General features: G+C 39.3%; 1 protein-coding gene across 2 annotated transcripts in view; it reads right to left on the minus strand.

Annotated features, from left to right (window-relative positions):
• pde4bb (phosphodiesterase 4B, cAMP-specific b) overlaps window positions 1-23,267 on the minus strand; it is a 67,655-nt gene that overhangs the window by 38,007 nt on the left and 6,381 nt on the right. The window contains exons 2-3 of one of the 2 annotated variants that reach the window (XM_081375471.1): window positions 19,901-20,026; window positions 11,599-11,819 (exon numbers count right to left, since the gene is read on the minus strand). In XM_081375471.1, coding sequence (XP_081231597.1) covers window positions 11,599-11,819; window positions 19,901-19,942 — 263 coding nt within the window. In that variant the 5' untranslated portion in view covers window positions 19,943-20,026. Of the gene's footprint in view, window positions 1-10,288; window positions 10,514-11,598; window positions 11,820-19,900; window positions 20,027-23,267 lie in introns of those variants that run through there. The other variant, XM_081375472.1, reaches the window with a different exon arrangement.

Raw genomic sequence — 23,267 nt, forward strand, 5'->3', positions numbered from 1 at the left:
ACGCGTCCTTGTGGAACCTGGTGTCTGAGGCACGTGTACAAACATGCCATTCAATAGCCAACACAGTGCTATGACGTCGCAAGGTGAGCCTTAGCATATAAGAAGGGTGCCTAAGAACACGTCATAAGATTCTTTGTCGTCAGGAAGCCGCTTGTGCTGTGTGAAGATAGCTGTGTGTGTAAAGAAAGAAAAGAAAAAATAGAAGGTAAGCAGACATTCAAACACTGTGTTCCTCCATGCCCTCATTTTTTAATGGATGGCGATGGTCACGAGCTGTGTGTTATTTGTCTGGGAGCCTCAAATGGGGCTGGGTGCATTCATTGCGATGATTCTTCATTGAGGAAACTCCCACCCGGATGGCTCAAGCTGCTGAGCCCCAGGACTCTAGCCCTGCGTTTGCTGAGGCAGTACGCAGGCTGCGATCATGGAGACGGAGCTGGTAGAGGAGCATGAGGGAGTTCCCGTCACCTCTCCCGTTGGCTCCATTGTGCAGCTTCTTCTGCAGAAATTTAGGACTCATTGCTCGCCTATGATTCTGATGGTATAGACGTGGTGATAGGAGAGAACGCATTACGCTGAATATGATGAGCTAGTAGAGCTTATGACTCGTGCTACAGCCCGAATAAGCTAGAACTGGTCTGGCTTGAAACGCGAGACTGCAGAAGGTTGTTTAGATGAACGATATCTGCAGAGTCAAAAGTGTGCAGCTCTAATGAGCCTTCCTGTTCTCCCAGATCTACACACTGGGGTGGATGGAGACATCCATACTCTGCTCGCGTGGTTCATTTGGCTTCGAGTTATTCAAATGCAGAGGCGCTGCGCAAGCAGGGCTCTGGGTGGATGCCCCTGGTGTAAAGAAATCTAGTGAATTACCTTTCCCCGGGGACATCCACATCGTTGAAGGCTCCCCTTTTGCTCTCTTAACCACCTGAGGCGGTCTCTGAAATGCGTACAGCCACAGATCTACATTGCCGTGCAAAGGCAAGAGGCCGTAACTTTGTTTTTGGTTGAAAATGAGTTATTGATATTTTTGGCACATTCAAGATCTCCTTTGTCACGTGGATAAGTATCTCGAGTCAATTTCGTTGTTTTTTCGAGAAAATAATGGGTTGTCTTAACAGTAACTTCCAAAAGCCTGTGAGAAACCAAGGCAGAACACTGTTACACCAGTTACCGCTCTTTGGCTTTGTTTTGGAACACTCAAATTGAGTTACGGTACTTTGCCTTTGTTTAGCCGTGCGTCAATATGAAGTTAGTGTGCCGGTGTTCTGTCAAATAACGCTATCAGATTGTACGGTATTCTGCCTTTGTTTTACTGTCCATTAAAATTTGCAGCATTTAAATCACGGTGTAGCCTGTGTACAGCTACCATCAAACCCTGTAACCTCTGAAATGTCCTCAGAGGGACAGCTTTGTCCTGCACAAATGTGATCAGTTTAGTATGTTCTAAAACTGCTCCATTGACAAACGTGCGATATCGCGAAGGATATATGCAGAGTTGACAGAAAAATGTTACACATGCCGCAGCAGGTGAATACAACAAAGAACTAGCCTCACCAAGGTTGGGTACGGACCTGTTTGAAACACTCATGCATCTAGCTGGCAGAGTGCCAAAACGGCGCCTTCAGCACTGGCCTGAATACAGTCGAGCCGAAGCGGGACTAATAACAGGGAGTGATAATAATGTGCATACAACATCAAACCCCATGTTGCAATCAGGCTCTACAGACAATCACAGAGTTCGGCATAAATCCGCGGGACGAGCCAAGTACTCAATAATAGGGCAGACAGCTGAAACCCACGCATACTGAAAAGACGCAGAACACAGAAGATTGTGCTATGAATGCATTCGTCGAGGTAGTCCAGAACGTGTTCCCCACTGAGTCTCAAAGGGAAAAGCACTGCGTTCATACTTTTCGTGAACGTACGAGAAGCGCAACACCTTCGAACACGAATCTCAGGAAGCGCCTGTGATGGGGACTGAATGTGAAAGTGTATGCGTCTTTCAGGTCCACCGCTAGACCAGTCCCCGGGTCGAATGTGCGCGAGGATCTGTTTTATCGTGGTCATTTTGAACGTGTGCTTCTGACACTCGTGTTCTCAAGCCACTGTGTACCAACTGAAGATACCCTTTACCGCTATGGAGGTATTTGTGTCATGTCTAATAATGCCATCAGAATGCAACCGAAGCACAGTATAGCACAGGGGTGGGCAAACTTTTTGGCTCAAGGGCCACACTGGGTTTCAAAATTTGACAGAGGGCCGGCCCAGCAGATTTTGAAACAAATCTCATGAAAGTGCGTATCTATACCACAAATTTTATTTCTCGTGCCATTTATACGCCAAAAACGTTTTTTTTTTTTTTGCATGCATGCATGCATGCTACGCACTGTAAACCCTTTGGTCAGGATTAGGGGTGCGGAGTGCGTGCCTATTACACGCCATAAAGTGCGTATCATATGCACGCGAAAACTGCGTATCATAAGCACTACAAATACAATTCGTGGTATTCGCTTCATGAGATCGGGCTGAGCAAACACATTTATGTTGTGGCAACGTCTGCCCGAAATTCAACAACTGAGAGAGACATTATGACAATACTGTTGGATATCCCCCATTTAGCATGTTATGTTTTGAGGTTAATTTTTAATTAGTCAGATGTTAGATAATTATTGCCTATAGGCCTACTTTTAAAATATTGTTTATCCTTATTATTATTTAATGGCCCTAACAGTGAATTAGAAACAAAACACCTGCAAGTGTAGGCTACACTTAGAAAAGTAAAAATGACAGAAGGTTACATTAATTCAACTTTATTAAAAATGCATATGGCAATCAATTTGCACTTCCAAAAGTCATACATTTGTGGGGGAAAAAAACGAAATAAATGAATATACAAATTTATTTTAAGAATAATAAAATAAAACATAAAAAGCAAAGGCAGATCAGAACATTTAATGAACAAAACCAGGTTCTGTACATGTCAGACAGGGGAGCGTAACGTTAGTCGATAGCCGGGCGATAAAGGTCGTTAAACGGAATCAGTCAGGATACATCCACAAATCCAGAGGAGCAAAGAAACTAAATAGAAGACAAAGGAAAAACTAAACAGGTGTGCAAGCGGTCACCAAACATTTTTTTCTCTGTGAGTTTCCAAAAAAGGAAAAAACATTAACGTGCAACCCGCAACAAGTCTATGCGCTGTCTGTTTGGTTTCCATGGTGACGCGTCATTACTTGTTACGTGACACACCGCAGCCACAACAGCGCTGAATGAATTATGATCTGCTTTTATGTCATTTTTCCTTTTTTACATTTGTTAGCTATGGCATGAAATATCTGATATTCCGATTGTCAAATATATGCAATGCAATATATATATATAAAGTATTGCAAGAAAAAGGCCAAATGAATGCGATCTAATGACAATTTTTTAAACACTCGACGGGCCGGATTAAAAAGCCTAACGGGCCGCATGTGGCCCGCGGGCCGTAGTTTGCCCACCCCTGGTATAGCAGATGGCTATAAGTAATTGTAAATCATTCAAAATAAATGCCATGATCACTAAATTTTATACAGGTGTTACTATAATGATTTTGTAAATGGTGATCAGCAACCAAATATTGATAATGTGGAACTAGAGACATGCATCCAAACTTTAATCGAGGATAGTAAGAATACAAGGGCTTTAGATACTGCTTTGGATGCGACTAGCTTTGTGAACTCTGTACATTGTTCGGTTCCGGCTGTAGAGCCCTTGAAGCAGGGCAACTGGGTGACCGTGAGACGTTGTAGTCACAGAACAAAACACCGCTCTTCCGTTTCGATTATCATAACAAATAGATTCTCTGAAACACCCACTGAGAATCCTGTTGAATGTGCCCTAGTTATTGGCGATTCTATTACACGCACCGTGAAAATAGAGACACCAGCCACCATAGTCACATGTTTGCCGGGAGCCAGAGCGCCTGACATCAAAGCAAAGTTAAAAGTGCTGCCTAATGCTTATCGTAAATTCTCTAAGATTATTATTCACATTGGCACTAATGATGTTCGACTTTGCCAGTCAGAGATCACTAAAATTAATGTTAAAGAGGTGTGTGAACTCGCAAGTACGATGTCAGACACTGTAATTTTCTCTGGCCCCCTTTCCTGTTCGCTGGAGTGATGAGATACTTAGTAGACTGTCCTCACTCAATGGCTGGCTGTCTAAGTGGTGTCCGCAAAATAATATAAAATTCATAGACAAGGGGAAAAGTTTTTGGGGCAGACCTGACCTGTTGAAAAGAGATGGTATTCATCCCTCCCGGGATGGTTCTGCTCTTCTCTCTAGTAATATGGCACATAGTCTTAGAGCACAAACATGAATTTGGGCTCAGGTCAGGAAGCAAACAGACTGGCTAAACCGACTGTCTGCTAGCTGTCTCACGTCACTGAGGTCAGATAAATCCCATCACATAGAGACTATTTCACCTAGATATCATCATATAGCTACTGTATCTGTTCCACAAATTATGAAATACAAAAAACTCCCAAACCCATTTAAGGGTAAAATTTTTATTGATGTTCAACAAATAAAAAACAGATATAATACAGATGAACAAATGATAAAGCTTGGGTTGCTGAATATTCGATTCCTTTCTTCAAAAGCACTTATTTTAATGATATGATTACAGATTATAAACTAGATGTGCTGCGTTTGACAGAAACCTGGCTAAAACCAGACGATTACATTACTTTAAATGAGTCCACCCCCCAAGATTACTGTTATAAACATGAGCCTCATCTGAAAGGTAAAAGGGGGAGGTGTTAATGTAATTTATAGTGATATCTTCAGAATTACTGAGAAGTCTTGTTTCAAATACAATTCTTTTGAAGTGTTGGTGCTTAATGTAACTCTATCTAGTTTAAATGATAAATCACGTTTGAGATTTATGCTGGCTACTGTATACAGGCCACCATACAGACTTTATCAAAGTATTTGCTGATTTTCTATCAGAGTTAGTACAGGCTGCAGATAAAGTCCTAATTGTTGGTGATTTTAATATACAGTTAGTTAACGAAAAAGATGCATTGGGATTGGCATTTAAAGACATTCTGAACTCTTTTGGAGTTAGACAACACATGTCAGGACCTACTCATTGTCGTAATCATACTCTAGATCTAATGTTATCACAATGAATCAATGTTGATGCCGTGGAAATTCTGCAATAGAGTGATGACATCTAAGATCATTATCTAGTCTCGTGTATACTTCATTTAGCCAAGGATGCAAAGCCGACTCCGTGTTACAAATATGTTAGACCTATCACTTCTGCCACTAAAGATTGCTTTATTAATAATATTCCTGATCAGTTTAATCTCCTCAGCATCCCAGATAGCTTAGAAGAACTTGATATTGCGACAGAAACTTTAGACACAGTTGCTTCTTTGAGCTTAAAGAAGATGAAAGAAAACAGTCCAACGCTGGTGTACAACGAGCACACTCAGGCCCTCAGGAGAGCAGCCAGAAAAATGGAGCACAACTGGAAGAAAACAAAACTAGAGTTTTTTTGCATTTCATGGAAAGAGAGCATGATTGCATACAGAGAGACCTTAAAAGCTGCTAGATCAGCTTATTTTTCAACACTATTAGAAGAAAATAAACAAAATCCTAGGTATTTATTTGAAACGAAAAAATAAAGCTTCAATCCAGACGTTTCCAAGCAGCACAGCAGTAATGACTTTATGAACTTCTTTACTTACAAGATTGATAATATCAGTCTTAGAAAATTATAACGATGTAACCGTCTACTACAGTATCGCATCAGACAGGATTTAGACCATACCATAGTACTGAGACAGCTCTCATTAAAGTCACAAATGATTTGCTCTTATCATCCGATCGTGGTTGTATCTTTCTATTAGTGTTACTTGATCTTAGTGCTGCATTTGATACTATTGACCACAACATTATTTTAAATAGACTAGAAAACTATGTTGGCATTAGTGGAATTGCATTAGCATGGTTTAAATCATACTTATCTGACCGTTATCAGTTTGTAGCAGTAAATGAAGAGATGTCTTATCGATCACAAGTTCAGTATGGCGTACCACAAGGCTCAGTACTAGGACCGTTGCTGTTCACTCTGTACAAGCTACCCTTAGGAGATATCATTAGGAAGCATGGCATTAGTTTTCACTGTTATGCTGATGATACTCAGCTCTATATTTCTTCAAAACCTAACGAAACTTACCAATTCACAAAATTAACGGAATGCATAGCTGATATAAAAAACTGGATGACTACTAATTTCCTACTACTTAATTCTGAAAAAATAGAGATTCTAATTATTGGACAAAAAACTTCCTCACGTAATAACCTAGAATACTGTCTAACACTTGATGGCTGCTCCGTCAAGTCTTCGTCGGCGGTTAGTAACCTGGGTGTGCTCTTTGATACCAATCTTTCATTTGAAAGTCACGTTTCTAGTATCTGTAAAACCGCATTTTTCCATCTAAAAAATATATCTAAATTACGTCATATTCTCTCAATGACAAATGCAGAACAGTTAGTTCATGCGTTCATGACATCAAGGCTAGATTATTGTAATGCTATTATGGGTGGTTGCCCTGCACACTTAATAAACAAACTACAGCTGGTCCAAAACGCAGCAGCTCGAGTTCTTACCAGAACCAGGATATATGACCATATTAGCCCGGTTCTGTCAACACTGCAAACCTGTCCACCACCATTTCAATGGCAGTGCCAAACAGTCCCGAGGGCGAGACAGGAGCATCAAAGAGGACAGCTTCATCTGACTCCTTGATCCCTGACAAATGAAGCCAGTCACTGATCTACTGTATATAGAATGACGTCATTATATAGATCAGTGCTTATGACTCGTTTGAAAAACAATTAATTTCATTGACTCAGAGTCGACTCTTACTTTTGAAAGACAATAACTTTATATACAGTGCACTTTCAGATTTAAAACTTTGCAGGATGTTTTCATTCACTTAGAGCTATGTTACACACTACATGAAAGGTCATTTTCAAAAATCCATAATAGGGGCCCTTTAAATTAAAAGTTGAATATTTTTTAAGCCTATTAAATGTTACAATTTATGACTTTTAATTATACTGTAATGTTGATTGGCTATAATTACTCATTTCCTCTCAAGGAAATTAAGAAAAAAATCCATTTAACAGAGACATCAGTAGCAGTATTGGTATTGATTATACTGGCCTTCATGCATAGTATTTAGCATTAAACATATTTAAAATAGACTGTATGTATGCTGTATCTATATTAATTTGGAGTTTCACTAGGTAATTCATTTTAATCGATTGACAGCACTAATATTTAATATATATTTATATAAATATAGATGGAGCTCACAGTGAGTATTAAACCATTCTGTAGTCTCAATGAGTGTTGAAAACTAGATAAGTCAGTAATTATAATAAATATTGTACATGATAGTACATTTTTTTCATATCTGAAGTTTTTACCTATATTGAGTGATTGTGGAAATAAATGCCTAAAAAATAATTATTTGGTACCTTGGAATGTTTTACTGATTTATCATTAAGATCACTGCTTATAGTTATATAACAATATCTACTAACCAACTGTCTGTTTTGGGTTGACATAATGAACAGAAACAAAGCAAATCAATTATAAAAGAAAGGACACTGAGAAGGAATCTCAGCTGACAGAAAAATAGGTCACAGAGCGACATGGTTAAAAGGAACTGGGAGAAACGACATTGGGCGTTATGCCAGAAGGTTGCGAAGGGTGTCTGACGGCAGACTCAGAATGATATAAAAAGCCGTCAAGGGTTGATAGAAGAGCCTAGAAACTATCACCACCTCTTACGTGTATGTGTGTGTGGTAACAGGCAGCTATTGCAAGAGTCTAGTTACTGCTGAAAGTGCAGAATCATCATAAGTGGCATCTGGAGGGCAGAAACTCTATAGGGAATATGAGGACCCAACAGTTTTTTTTTTTTTTTTTTTCACAAATCATTTTTTTACTTTTTCTAAAAATGTGAAAAGTGCTTGCCCATAAAGAACTCACCACTGTGCTAGAGTGTTGTTGGTGATAGCTAAAGTGTTTTGTGTAGTAGCTAGGATGTTGCTAAGGTGATCTGGGTGATTGATGGTCCAAGTTAAAGAGCCAGGAAACATTTCGTAAATGCTCCAAAAAAAACAAAACAAAATTGAACAAGAATGCAACCCTTAAAGGAATAGTTCACCCAAAAATTAAACTAAGCCCATGATTTACTCACCCTGAAGTCATCCTAGGAGTATATGCATCGGATTTATATTAAAAAATGTCCTTGCTCTTCTCTGAATTTGACACAAAAAAATTGCCTGTAGGTGTGGGTGAATGTGTGTTTGAGTCCTGTGATGGACAGGACATCCATCCAGGTTGTCCGCTGCCTGTGGCCAGCATCCCTGCAACCCACAGGTTAAGGTGGAATGGATGGATGGATGTAATCTATTCCTGTGATGGTAAAGCTGAATTTTCAGTGTCATTACTCCAGTCTTCGGTGTCACATGATCAGAAATCATTCTAATATGCTGGTTTTGCTACTCAAGAAATATTTCTTATTAATATCAATGGTTAAAACAGTTGTGCTGCTTAATATTTTTGTGAAAACCGTGATACATTTTTTTCAGGATTCTTTGCTGAATAGAAAGTTCAAAAGAACAGCATTTATTTGAAATAGAAAATGTAACTTAAAGGCACACTATGCAAGATTTGTACCTTAATATAACAGCTTCGAAATAATTTCGATGGTAAACAAACTCGTAGTAGGGCGAATCATCCCGATAGCAAAGCAGGGGGGGACGCCACTGGCAAAACCAGCAATGCAGGTTTAAGAGGTGGCGCCCCGACAAATCTCCCGAGAATCACAACTTGCTTTACGGCACGACGTCACATACATCTACAACATATGAAGCAGCCTCTATGGAAGACACTAGCATGCATTTCAGACGTGAATCATGGTAGAGTCGACTAACTAGACACAGGTGGAGAAAGGTAAACTAATCAGGGACTAATGAGAACAGGTGCAGACTAGACAGAACATAATTGTGACACTTAAACTGTCACTTTTATTTGATCAATTTAATGCATCCTTGCTAAATAAAAGTATTAATTTCTTAAAAAAAAAATCTTACTGACCTCAAACTTTTGAACAGCAGTATGCATACATACAATGTATGGTGGTGGTTGAGGAGAGACCCCTGATATGATTGTAAAGCGCTTTGGGTGTACAGTAGTACATATGAAAGCGCTATATAAATGCCTCATTCTAATATACACAGTATTCATGTAAATATAGCAATTAACTTAATTTTTTTAAATATTAAACTTAATAAAGACCTCTTAATTATTGGCTTTAAGTCAATTGGGGCAAGCAGGGTGGGGCCAAGAGTCGTGGGAACGGAGCGAGGCCGGTCTCGAGTTTCTCACGGAGGAGCTTCGGAAGGATAAAAGGAGGAGCGACGGCAGTGAAAGACCAGGCCTTGATTATATATGTTGTGCTTTATTATGTTTATATGCAGCAGCCATCCATGAGGGGCTGCCGCTTTACTTTCGTCGTTTGTTTATTTTATGAGACTAAAGTTTCGTTGAATGTTCGCCAGTTCCTGCCTCCTTCTTTCCTGAGCTTTAACTTTGCTGCATCAAAGGTTTTTTTTATTTTTTTATTAAACCATTGTGGTTTGATCACATTATTTGCAATGCTTCATGAGATGAGTGTTTTCATATACTATTTTATATACTTTTTTTGCTTCAGATCATAGCTAATGATGTATTGACTTTGATTCAGATGTAATGATGTGATTCCCTTCTGAGCTTGTTGGTTTGGTTTATTGCTTAGATCTCTGTAAACAACGCCTACAGAGAAATACTTCTGTAACCACAGCTTCAGGAAAATCAGATGGTCACTGTTTCACTATTCCGATCTTTAGAAATTGCTTGGATACCTCCCTCAGTGACGGTCGATAGATTTGTTTTAACCCATTTTATAGCTCACCGGGTGAAAATCCAATTCCATAGAAAAGTAATACCAGCACATCAATAAACCACACAATTTGAGGTTTCATTCATGTCGAAAGGCACAAATGCTGCACTTAAATATGCTACAAATTTCCCTAGATAAAAGATTATAATAATCATCCATCCTGGTGGCAAATATATTCAAGAAGGGCTTTTGATTTCAATAAAAGCTCACAGTAAGACTCAATTAAAGCAAGGATACAGCAAGACAAAGCTGCAAACACTGAGTCTTACCAGGTATGAGACACAGCCACTGTGAAGCGTCTGCGTTGGCGGATAGTTTTATTCACCACCAGCTTTCTGAACATGCCTGGGGAGTTCTGAGGTGAGTCTCTTGCACCAGCTGTGTGCTCTTTCACATCAGACTGACAGCCTGTGTCCAAACTGATCTCCATCCTCTGACTGACAGGGCTAATGTCAGAATCTTGTTTTAGATCCATGAGGAAGTGTCATACACAGAAATTTGTGAAAGCACTAAGCTTAAATCCAGCGGTTTGGCTGTAGAAGTGTGTTGAGGTGCTATGTAGGCCGGACTCTGTTTACATTCAGTCTCTGTCACAATCTGCTTCAATCCAACCCTTTTCCCTTTATCCTCCCCTCTTGCCTACTTGTCAGGCCTCTGCCCAGAACGCCCTCCCCTCCCAAGAGTCGCCTTTCTGGAACATTCTTGGAACTTCTACATGTGCAGCCTACTTGGCCCAGTTTAGATGGAGTATGAACTTGATCCAGACAGACAGGTGCGGATGGAGAGGCGGAGTTCGGTGAGACATTTGTTAATGTTAATACCAGGTTTAAACAGCAATGTTTCACAGCTGACAATTTTTGATCGTATCACCCAAAACAGATGGTAAAACCAGGTGTAAATGGGGTCTACGTGAAATGGTTTATTTTATTTTATTTTATTTTACAGGATTACTTAAGGGGTTAATTGATAACATATATTATGTATATTCCACAAAAATATAGCATATATCATGCATAGCATGACAATTGTGATTTGAATGCCGTGTCATGACAAAATTCTATAAAAAGAAACATTCAGCATTTGACATCCTTATAGAATTCAATAACAGAATAGGCTATATATATATATATATACTGTATATATACACACACACACACACACACACACACACACACACACACACACTACCAGTCTAAAGTTTAGAATAATTAACATTATTCAATTAAAAAAGGAATGCCGGTTTCTCTGGTAGTGGGCGGAACTAATGGGCAATCTGCAATCTCATTGGCTGGCGCTCCTCTATTACCGTCCCGTTTTGATTTCAGCAAATCAGTTCAACCAAACACTGACAGCTTGATTAATATTCATGAACCCAGCAGTTCATCAATCCTTAGTGCATTGTATATTGTTATTAGTAGTAGAATTAGTAGTAGTATTTTGTAAATTGCAAAGTACAATAAAAAATGCCAATTAAAATACAAAGTACTTAAAAATTAAACTTTGTGTCATCTTGAAATATTTATGTGCAGACACAATTTTCTTATTTTGTATTTGCCGTTACATTCAAAATTGAGCTTACCTATCAGGAGGAACTGGTGTGATATCTATACGTGGTGGAGTAATGAAGCCCAGTGACGTGGGTCTGGAAACGTGATCTTCTTGAGGACTGCGGGCCCTCTCTGTCTGTCTCCATGACAGCGGCGGCAACACAAGGGTTCCTGAGTGCCGTCGGGGGCCTCGCCAGAGATCCACGCCCAATGTAGCGCCTGAAGATGTAGATCCCGAGAGGTCCTTACAGTCCTAACATAATAAGAATAGAGCAAAAATGTATCCACTGTTTAAGAAAGCACCTACACACAGTAGGATCATCCATTAAACTAATTATTACATAAATGAACAAATGAAAGAATATTTGCAAAGAATATGGACTGTTTACAAAATCCAATCAATTCACTAGCCAGTGAAAAAAAGAGTGAAAATTGTTTCTACACCATTCCCCCCCCCCCCACTATACTTATTTTTACAATCACACAAGTTTTATGAAACACATCATCATGGGAACTTACTAAAAATTACTTTTTCAGTCAGCTTGGCACATGAATGATGTTTTTATCTGATGATGGTTCTTTTTGTTTGATTAGGTTGGGTTTAGGTTAGGTTAGGTTTCTTTGGGTGATCTGCGGCGCTCTAGGGAGTGAGCCTCTCAATTGCGCTCCATGACTGATATATAGAGCCCTTTTCTGTTTCTACTACTCCAGAATGTTGACTCTATCTCCTGACAGTTCTTTATAGATACAGCGTGTTTAATGTCTGGCTCCCTCACGGTGATTGCATATCACTGTCAGTGTAGCCTCTGGACAACATCCTCTTTTAACAGCCTATAGCAGGACATTGAATATATCACCGCAAAATATGTTTATAGTTCAATTAGAATTGCCAGGAAGAGAGGAGTGTTACCAGGAATTCCTCGAGCACAGCCTGTAGATTGGGACCATGCAACAGGGATAACTGATGAGTATCCAGAAATTGAGAAGGGAGAGAGAGAGAGAGAAGAGAGAGAGAGAGAGAGAGAGAGAGAGAGAGAGAGAGAGAGAGAGAGAGAGAGAGAGAGAGAGAGAGAGAGAGAGAGAGAGAGAGAGAGAGAGAGAGAGAAAACAGCTACGGCTTCTGTTTGACTGCTTGAGTATCAACAGAAGTTTAATGCTATAACTCTGGGAAATCTATTAAACACGTTGATGGACAACTGTATGCAATTGCAGGAATTGGGTGGATCTCATGAATCCTAAAGCAATGCTATAGTATGATCATATGCATTTTAATGTTTTTATACAACAACAAATAGGGACTAACCGAATATACAGTACAATGTTGTCATTTGACATCTATATTGTTAGTGTTATGTTACTGTAAGTTTGGTTGTCATTTCATTCTTGTGTTGTTTCTGTTTCTTGTGTTTCCTGTCAGTTTAGTTCTTGGTTAAACCTTGCCTTAGTTACTAATTAGTTTCACCCATGTCTAGTTTAGTTGCCTTTGTTTGTCCCCTGCTCTGTGTTTCTGTTACTCTTGGTCAGTTGCCATGACTGTTCTGCGTATGGTTTTGCTTATTTATTATTCCTGCTTATTTATTCTCCAACAAACGCCTGCGTGTTTGATTTGTTTATTAAAGATTATAGAAAGAGTATTATTCTTCATGCGTGTTTGATTACCACAGCAACTATGACAGAAGACAAGTAAACACAAATAAGAACAACATGGACTGCTTAGTGAAAAAGGGCCGTACACTGGAGGAGTACCTGGAGGAGTTTCTTGAGCTGTACCACGAGGCGTGCTGGGATGATGAGGCCCTAAAATACATATTCTGGAGTGGGATGGATGACATTTTAGGCAAAATGCTGCTGTTGAAGAAGGGTCACAGCCCCATAATTGACTTCATCGTTAACACCTTGTGGGTGTGCAGATCCTCCTTGACCATGGGAGTTGCCAAGGAAGACAACATCAGCTCTGACTCCCCAGAACCAGTACCACCTCCAGCAGCCATCTCTCTGCCTGCTCCAAACAGGATAACTCATCATCTCAGTGGAGTGTCCCACAACGGCAGAATAAACATCTACCACAGACCAGACAATGGACACAGCCATGGAACCAGAGCCCAAGCCCACCAGGGACCCTGCGCTAGAGCCCCCTCCAGCCACGGAGCCAGAGCCAGCCATTATGTCCACCCTGGAGCCTGAGCCATCTTGAGGCTAGAGCTTGCCGCCAGGCTCGTCTTGGAGTCAGTGTTGACAGAGCAGTTCACCCCAGAGCCAGAAGAGGAGCGCTGGCTTTTTGATTTGTGGACCACAGAGCCAGTCCCCACCCCTGAACTCTCTCCTCCTCAGTCTGTCTCTGTGAATTACCTGGATGTTCCCACCCGGTATCCTTCCCACCCGATTGTTCCCATTCTCTCACTGGCTCCATGTACTTGCCTGGACTCGGCTGCTTCGCTGGTATCACTCAGCTCCTCTGCTCTGGCTGATGGCTTCCTCCAGCTCTGCCTCGTCTTCTTCACCACCAGCTCAGCCTTGTGAAGTGGATTCCCTCCAGGCCCATGACGCCACCTTGTCAGCTCGTCGACTCCACCTTGGCTCTACTCTCCCTCGGCTCCACTGTCATCCCTTGGGCTCCACCTTGGTCCTTCGTCATCCTGGATCTGCCGCAGACTTACAGGTCTCTGGCTGCGCCTCAGCCCTCCACCCCTTCGATTCCTACGGGCTCCTCCTTCCCTCCGCCTCCTCCTTTGTCCTCGCTCCCTCCGTTTTCACCCCGGTCTTTCAGGACCCTGTCTCTACCTCTACCTTGGACTCCCAGTCCTGATGTGTCACCCAGGACAGTCGTCCTTTTGGTTCCACCTGGGTCTCCTCTTCCGGCTCTGCTTCCGTCAGTCTGTCCCCAGGTCCTCCCTCCGTTGGCTCCTACTTGGTGTCACCCTCTACGAGCTCCTTGAGCTCCCTGTCCATCACCAGCTCCTCGTTCACCTCCAAGACCCCCACCTGCCATCCACAGTTGGACTATTGTTTACAGTGTGAGGACGACCCTTGGGGGGGGAGGGGCTTTGGGACCCTTTGTGACAGGGCTTCATTCGTTCACCTGCTGATGTTGCATAACAATGCACAGCTGCTGACCGTGGTGAAACACATTTGTACCTATCCCTAGTATTGACTATTTTTTGTACAAAAGCATTGTTACTGACAATTTTACTATACAAAAATATTGAATTGAATAATCCTTACATATTATTTATATTATGAATTAAGAATTTTTAATTGAGCAAAAGTATACTTGTCATGAATTCAATAAGAATATGGTAATGATTTACATGAACTGTCATCTAAATAATGCCACAAAGCCAAAGATGTAATGGTCTTAAAATAGAATATATATACATTTATATATTATCTTGAGCAATGTTATACTGTGAAATTAAAGCTGCAGTATGTAGTTTTTCCTCTTTATCGCCATCTCTTTTCGAAATCTGCAATTGCAATTATTTGCGGAATTATCAACTTTACGTGGGTTGTGCCTCGGCACGGCACAGCGCGAATGAATCCAATGTTTTGAGGAGAATGTGCGGCTGTCAGTCGTCGCGCCGGTGTGGATACTGTCATTCGGAATCACAGATTCTACTTTTTGGAAGTATGACCAACATAAGAATTTTCAACGGGAAATGTCGTCTGAACAAGTTACATCCACTTTTGTTCTGACCAACTAAGGGAAAAAAAAGCATTGCAGTAAATCGCGTTGATTGAATCTAACAATCGCTTATCATATCATGTCAAACCGTGCAAATTATACTTTGTTTTCAAATTGTTAATGTTAACAACATCAGCATTGCGTGACTACATTTAATGCCCTTCTGATATTTATCCTTGTTTTCGCATGGGCCCGGTTGCAGTCTCTTTTTTCTCTGTTTAAGTCTTTTGCATTTTACAACGGGTGAATCTCCAGTTGTCACTGGTGATTGTCGTTTGAACCTTTCTAGATCCGCCATCAAATTGATACGTTTAATTATATCAAGTGCTGTGAGAAAAGGCTATAAATCTCCACCTCCAACATCCTCATACGCAATATAGCCTACTAGCGGAGACACTTTCTTTATGTGTGCAGATGTGACGTAATGACACAAAGACATGCTCGAATTTCCCACGGAAATCCACCAGTACCACTGGAATTAAAAACATTATTACAAGCTTACCATTTTGAATCGAGCTAAGGCAAGCAGATAGTTTTGAACACTGGCTGGTTATGTACTTGCTCAAATTTATTTTGGATCATTTTTAACCCAAAAAGGTTACAGACTGCAGCTTTAAGCATTAAAAAATACACAAACATTGGAAGGCCATGGAAAAAATGACTTTATATAAATGAGAAGGCCCAATTAATGGAGGGGAAATTAATTGAAAGGAAAGGGGACTCCCATGAGAAGTGTATGAAGTATCATCTAATAATCATGGCATGCTTTACAGATGTTACAAACAGTGGAGCCAATGCAATACAAGTGATGCCGCCTCAGTTCAGACAGCATTAAAGCCCTGAAGGCTTCTACGCTCTGGAGTGAATGAGAGCAACATTGAGGACGAGAGAGAAAATGAGAAATTTCCATTGGTTAAATTGAGAGGAACATGGTGAAGGGTAAACACTGCCCATAGGCATTGATCTAATAAATAAGTAAACAAATACATAAAAGAAAAATAGATATATGAACATTATGTCCAGAGACCGGACGATCGCTGGGAGGATCAGTTACCTTGGCAACCACTCTGACTCCTTTAATAATGAGTTTAATTGAGGGTTAAGCAACAAGGCTTGTCAGTAAACACGCACAGCCAGTGTTTCAAGAGGGGAGGATAGAGTCTTGGGTTTGGATACAACTGGAGAAAACCAATGCTTGGCTTCCTTTGGGCTTCACAAAATCCACTTCAAGTATTTAAAGTGGAAAAAATGTGGCTGCCCATTAAGAGTGGAATAATGGTGTTACTTTATGCCCTGCAGTTTGGGAAAACAGTAAATGCACAAGTCAATAAATCCCTTAGAGACAGAACAGACTCTCTTCTGTAGCTTAGAGAAACAGATGGGCAGCATGTCCTCTTCCTGCGGTCATGTGAGAGTCACAGCGCACACCCTTCTGCCTCACATTCACAGAACTGTAAAACCAGACTACTAATGGTTCAATATGTGTCAAGTGAGAAATTGACAAATAATTGTGTGCTCTTTGAAATACAAATTTCGTAAGTAGCTCATATTATTATTATTAGTGGTTCATTTCAATCAAAAAAGGGAATCTGAGCTCTATCTCGTAATATGAGTATCACATTGGCTTAACACACTTAAAATGATTTCTCATCGTCCACTGGACTTCTGTCCTATTTTTGCATATTTAAAATGTCAATATCATTGATTGGACAAATACAGCTCGCGGCAGACATGCGACCTGTTTGTCCAGCTGTGAAAATGTCCACTGTTGCAGTTAACAAATAATACGGTGAAATAATATTTAGATCCCTGTTTATTGTACACTGTAAAAATGTCCCGTTAAATTTACAGTAAAAAAACTGGCAGTTTTTTTTTGTTGACGATGTTTCAGATTTTACAGGATGGTACCTATATACGGTACCTGTATATTTTACAAGTTATAACTTTATATTTCATTAAGTGATATAATTTTAATGTTAATAATTTCATAACTGATTATTCACTGTTCACTGTTATTGAACGGAACTGAATCAACACTGAACTAAAATGAGCTGAATAATGACACTATTGTCTTCGGCAAAGCTGCTTTACAGCTGAAATTGAATTTGTTTCATGATGAATTTTGCAACATTAACACTTTTTCCCCCTGTTTATTACTGTGAAACTGCTTTGAAACCAATTCTATTGTATAAAGCGCTATACAAATAAATGTGAGTTGACTTGACTTATATACTCTATACTTCAATAAGCTCAACTGGAACTTCCCAAATTAGCTTTTTTCCTTATTGTACTGATAACCACCATCATACAGGCGGTACATTAGAAAGCCTCATGGTTGCCCTGGAACGATTGTATAAAGTCCTATAAACGCAGTATGAATTGTGTGTATGTTTAAAAAAAAATTGCAATCTTTCTACATCTGAGTGGCAGAAAAGCTCAAACTCAGCCTCCACTCTAATCAGATGCACTTGTTCTAGAGAAGGATTTCAATGAAGATGTGGATGTTAATCATAGGCAGGAGAGGTGAGGGTCAAGCTTTCATTGAGTGATGGCGAAAAAGGGTGAGAATAGCCTTTTCCAACAATCAATATCAGCCTCATTACTTCCCTTTATTGTGCACATACTTGCAAACAAGTGAAGGTACTGTTCCTCTAAATACAGTAACCTAATCCAGAACATTGTGAATGTTCATGAATTCTCCATCTCCAAAAGGCTTTGCTGAAAGCTACCTCAAATGAACAATGTTAATACTGAGTACATCTTTTTTTAAAGGTCATGTATGTCATTTCTGTGATTAATGCTACACCAGATGGAGAATAAATAACCGTTTACCCAAACACTTTCAGTGCTGCTTCCACTAAACCTACAGTCACATCAATCATTTTTCAGACAAACCGGTTGTTCTGTTTCAAAGACATGCCATGGGTTGAGCCAGAAGCTCTAGGTTATTTAAATAAACAGAGCAATGTCTTGAAAGCATCACTGAGTGACAGTTTTAACATTCTGAGGAATCAATACAGTTGCCTCTGCATAATAAAGTCAACATGAAATCACTTTTGACCAAATTTACTCGAAAAACGTATTGGGTCCTATTGTGAACAAGTTATTATTGCACATTTTTCCAAAGAAAAAAAATTGTCTTTGCAATCTACCAAAATCACTCAAGTCCTCCACTCCAACCTGAATAACTGTCATAGAAACCCATGTTCTTTTAAACGTTTTGCTAATGTTCCCTTTAATTGATGAAAATTCTATTTCCGAATGTTTTCTTGGTTATGAGAGCATTAAGGTAAAATTCCATTTAATCATTTTGCAGACATTATGGGAACATTACTTATGAATGTTCTCTGAACATTCTGAAACAAGTAGTAACGTTTAAAAAATGCTAGACGAACATTCAACTAAAACGTTTAAAGTCCCCCTGTGGTGAAAATCAAGTTTTTAATGTTGTTTATATGCCTATGTGGTGTTTTTAATATGGTTTGAGACAAACCATGTGCAAATTCATAAGTCAGCACCATGGCTGAGTATTTTCTCCTTAAAACTGCAGTGAACCAAAGACAGTCTCAAAAACACTGTTTGAAATCGCTGGTGTTTCTGACGTCACATACCTTGTAACCAATCACATCAATGTGTGACCATCAACGAGTGGATCTCTGGGTAAGTGGAGGCGGGTCTAATTTGCATATTCATAGAACCGCGTATACCAAATGAGGCGAGGGTGCAGAGCTACAATCAAGCTATTTTAAGGCATGAAGAAATTTTTTCAAGGAAAAAACGCTTAAATATGTCATTTTGGTGATCAAAGATGAGTTTTACGAGATAAAATTATTGACTACAGGGGGACTTTGAAAAAACGTTCCATGAACGATGTATAAATAATGTTTTTGTGCTAATGTTTTAAGAACATTATTAAAGACCAGATGAACAAACATTCTATTAACGTTACTGGGAGCTCTTTTCCTAATCTAATCAATTCCTGAAGGACAAAAGAAAAAAGTTCCGCCGACATTTTGGAAGTAAAATGGGTAGTGAATTCAGTTTCTTTGTCTCTACGATGACTTTGCCTAACCATAAATGTAGATGAAATACTAAGGGGAAGAAACACCTCCTTTAAACAGAGTGTAAATAATATAATTGATGTAAATTAGAATTAAAAGACTGTAAAACGATAAGCCTAACCAGCAGAGTTCAGGTAATTAAAAACATGAATAACACAAATGACTGCTTTTTTTCATCTCTGTTCTGTCCTTCTCTGTTAAGGTTTTATGGTGCCTGCCATCTCTTTCCATGTCCCTCATAAATAGCTATTAATAATATGTGTATGCGTGTGTGGGTGTGTGTGTGTGTGTGTGTACTTAATTGGTTGTTTATGTTCTTGTGGTCATGCTTGCCTAGAGCTTGTTGATTGTTTTAGTTCTTTCTCTTGAAATCGAAGAGCATAACATGTTAGTGCACAGAAAACCTGTCTGTATCTCTTCATGTAACATACTGTACGTGTATAAGTTAACAAAGGGCAAAAACCAACAAGTGATTTTGCTAGACGTCTAAATAGCATTTGCCTCTGTGTGTGTTGGAGTGAAGAAGACAGAAAAAGCACTGCGTAGCATCATCTTCTATTCATGTTTAAGCGCAAAAGTAAAATGTCTCACATCAGTAGGTGTCACTGCCAAAACACTCCGGCTCTTCCTCATGTTCTCAGCCGACAGCTACAGCTCAGAAGGTTCTTTTGTCTCCTGGGACTCTCCGCCGGCATACAAATGGACTTCTGCTGTGAACTGTAGCCAGAAGACAAAAGAAATAAATCATTTGCATAATTCTTCATCAAACCCTCCACTAAGCCAATTTACAAATTAAAAGTCACTATTGTCATCAAATTATAAACATAAGGGCGTACTATCTCACAAGAATAGTTCTAAAATATGATACTGTATTTCACATTGACTTCATTCAAAAATACAAAATAGCACACAGTTTCATTGTACATTGTAGGTTTGTTTAGATTCGTTTACTGAAATACAAAAAACAAACTCAAAATAAATATATTTTATATATTTTTAATAATAAAATAACATTTTGGGTGTTCAATATTTGTACAGTGACTGACACCAAACTTATTCTTGTTTGTTTGCACATGATAGCACCTGTCCTCATGTTTCGATAAATTGCTTGTCACTCTTACATTGGTGGACAGTTCTTTAGAGCTCGTTACAGTCTGAACCATATCTATACTGCAAGACAGCAGCTTGATGAAACAGCACTGGATTGCTCAGAGAAATAGGATAATGACACCCATTATAATCAACAGAACTGAGTGTAGAAAGCTTTGCTGATTATAATGGGTGTTTATTCTATTTTAGGCTCTTTACTGTTGCACAAAGGCAAGCAGACCCATGTATTGATAAATTTTGTTTAAAAAAAGCTTCTAATTAATGTCAGTAACCGTTATCTGACAACATATTGAAAATCGCACATTGGGTGTTAAATGATGTCATTACAGATGAAAAGTAAATGGACTACCCGCCAAGCACCATTTTACAACCGATTTGCACATGAGCAAATACCCTATATATTGCATTTTCCGGGCCCAGTTGTTCAAAAAGTTTAATCTGGATCAATATAATCTGGATTTGAATATCCCACGTTTTGCTAACAAGGATCAGACGATTTCTTAGACACAACAGATACCGATGGTTTGAACTCGATCAAAAACAAGACTTGCATGATCCAATTTCAGAAACCTGAATGCTTTTTTTTTTACAACCAATTTTCAAGACTTTATCCAATTCGATAACCAAAATCTGATCATATATCTTTTGAACAGCTGTGCCAAAACAGTAAATATAGATGTGCATCAGAGAAAAGTCCAATATAAATAAATTTTTTTTTAGAAATGTTATTTTTAATTCATGTGTGTGTTGTAAGTCTGAGGAAGGTCGATTGATCAAAACATTGCAAATAAAATTTCATAATGATGCAAGCATTTCTATATTTTTTTATTTTGGAGAAACTAGGCCCAGCAGATGTCTAATGTCTGGTAACTTTCCCTGATCTTAGCAAGCTAGTTAACCATAAACAACTTTAAGCAATCCAGCTAGGATATTATAAAGATGACTAGTTAGTTAATTTAGCTAGTTTAATTTAGCTAACTTAATTTCAGGTATGATGGAAAACATGGTCCCATTATGGTCATGGTCCCTATATTTATATATGTATACATTTTTCTCTGTGCACCTAATCTGAACATGTGCTCTTGCAATAACATTTACATGTTTCCATTGAGTCCATGAGACCGTAGGGTGTCCCTTTTGGCTCATAAGCATCCTTTTGATCTTTCTGTGATTTATCAAAGCCCACGGACTCCACAAATGCTGGCTCTAGGTAGACTACGGCCCTGTTCCAAATGGCACACTTCATATGCACTTTCGATTTGTGGACTTACAATGGCTTTTCTGAAACCTAAAATGACACATGGGACACCCTACAGTCTAATGGACTTAACGGACAAGCGCACGCGGCAGCCATTGTAAGTCCACATGACCAAAAGTGCATATAAAGTGTGCCATTTGGGACAGGGGACACCTAAAAGGTGCTCGAGAGCGCCCCCTATGCGCCCTCAATGCGCGCTTTTGCTGAGCCCACACTGATGCGAGCTCCTAAGCAGACTTCTTCCCGATGGTCAAAGCGGCGCTACGTCACGAAAGTGCGGACTCGTAGGAAGACCGCGAGTGTTTAGGGTGCCATGTGGGACATGTTTATACAATCACTTCTCAATTATCTTATTTTGGTTTGCTTTTATAATATAAATAGAACAAGAAAAAATAGACTAATATGGTTGAGAAAAATTGTTACACTAATATTGGGTTACTTGCAATCGTTGCATATACAGTAGTTTGTTAATAATATCTGCCTATCCTTGTAGCAGAAGTTTAGGTTAGTCAGATAATGACAGTGAATCACAGTCTTCAAACGCTGCCATAACAATGTCTCATAATTGGCACTGAGATCAGAAGTCTGACTGGAACACTGTATGACTTTGTGTTCCTGAGCCACACCAGATGGCTCTGTCCCCTGCCTTTGAGATCCCTGTCCAGCTTAAACATGAACCTTTTTCCAAGCATCATTTCTTTTAACCAACTATGGCATGGAAATACTTGCTTGAATGTTCAAAAAACTTACCTGACCTTGACTTGATCTATTTTGGGCTGCAACCATACTGATTTATGACTGCAGGTAACAAGGCAAGATGATAGGATTAAAGCTACTCCTACTAAGATAAGTCTTTTTAAAGCAAAATCACATGAGCAAAAGCACAGCTGATATACAGCCATAACACACTCCTGCAAGTATTAAATAAACAAGGAATAACAAAGGAGTGTAAGTGACAAAGAATCTCTTGTGTGTTGTGCTCGTTCAATAGATGAGTCAGAGCCTCCGTTAATAATTCGAAAGCATAGTTATAATTAGCAATGACACCTTGGGTCATTGGAGTAACAAGAAGGCAGCATGATTGTGCTGACTGATAATGCTTTTATACAACAGTTCATTAAACATGAAGTTAATATTCTGTAACTTACTTTTAGACACACAATTGCTAGTTACAGTACTTCATCTGTTTTTGCTCCGCTAACTAAAACAGCTCCAAACGAAGCTGCAACAGAACCGTGACACCAGGTCAAAAAAGAAAAGTTGACTTAACTTAAAATTCTAAGGCAACTTGCTGCACAGATGTTTTTGAGTTGACTCAACTAAAACATCTCTATAGTTGAGTTGACTCAACTATAACATCTCCAGTTGAGTAAACTCTATTAGTTGAGTCAACTCAAAAAATCTGTGCAGCAAGTTGCCTTATAATTTTAAGTTAAGTCAACTTTTCTTTTTTTACAGTGTAAAAATCAAGTGAATGATTCAATAACTACTTCACCAAAGTTTATTTTCGGGAATGAATCAGTATTTTTTAATGAATTGGTTGAATGAATGATTCAATGGCTCACTCATAAAGACACCTACTGATGTAAC

The sequence above is a fragment of the Scardinius erythrophthalmus genome (assembly GCF_964197995.2).
Source record: "Scardinius erythrophthalmus genome assembly, chromosome: 9".
Taxonomy (NCBI): Eukaryota; Metazoa; Chordata; class Actinopteri; order Cypriniformes; family Leuciscidae; genus Scardinius; species Scardinius erythrophthalmus.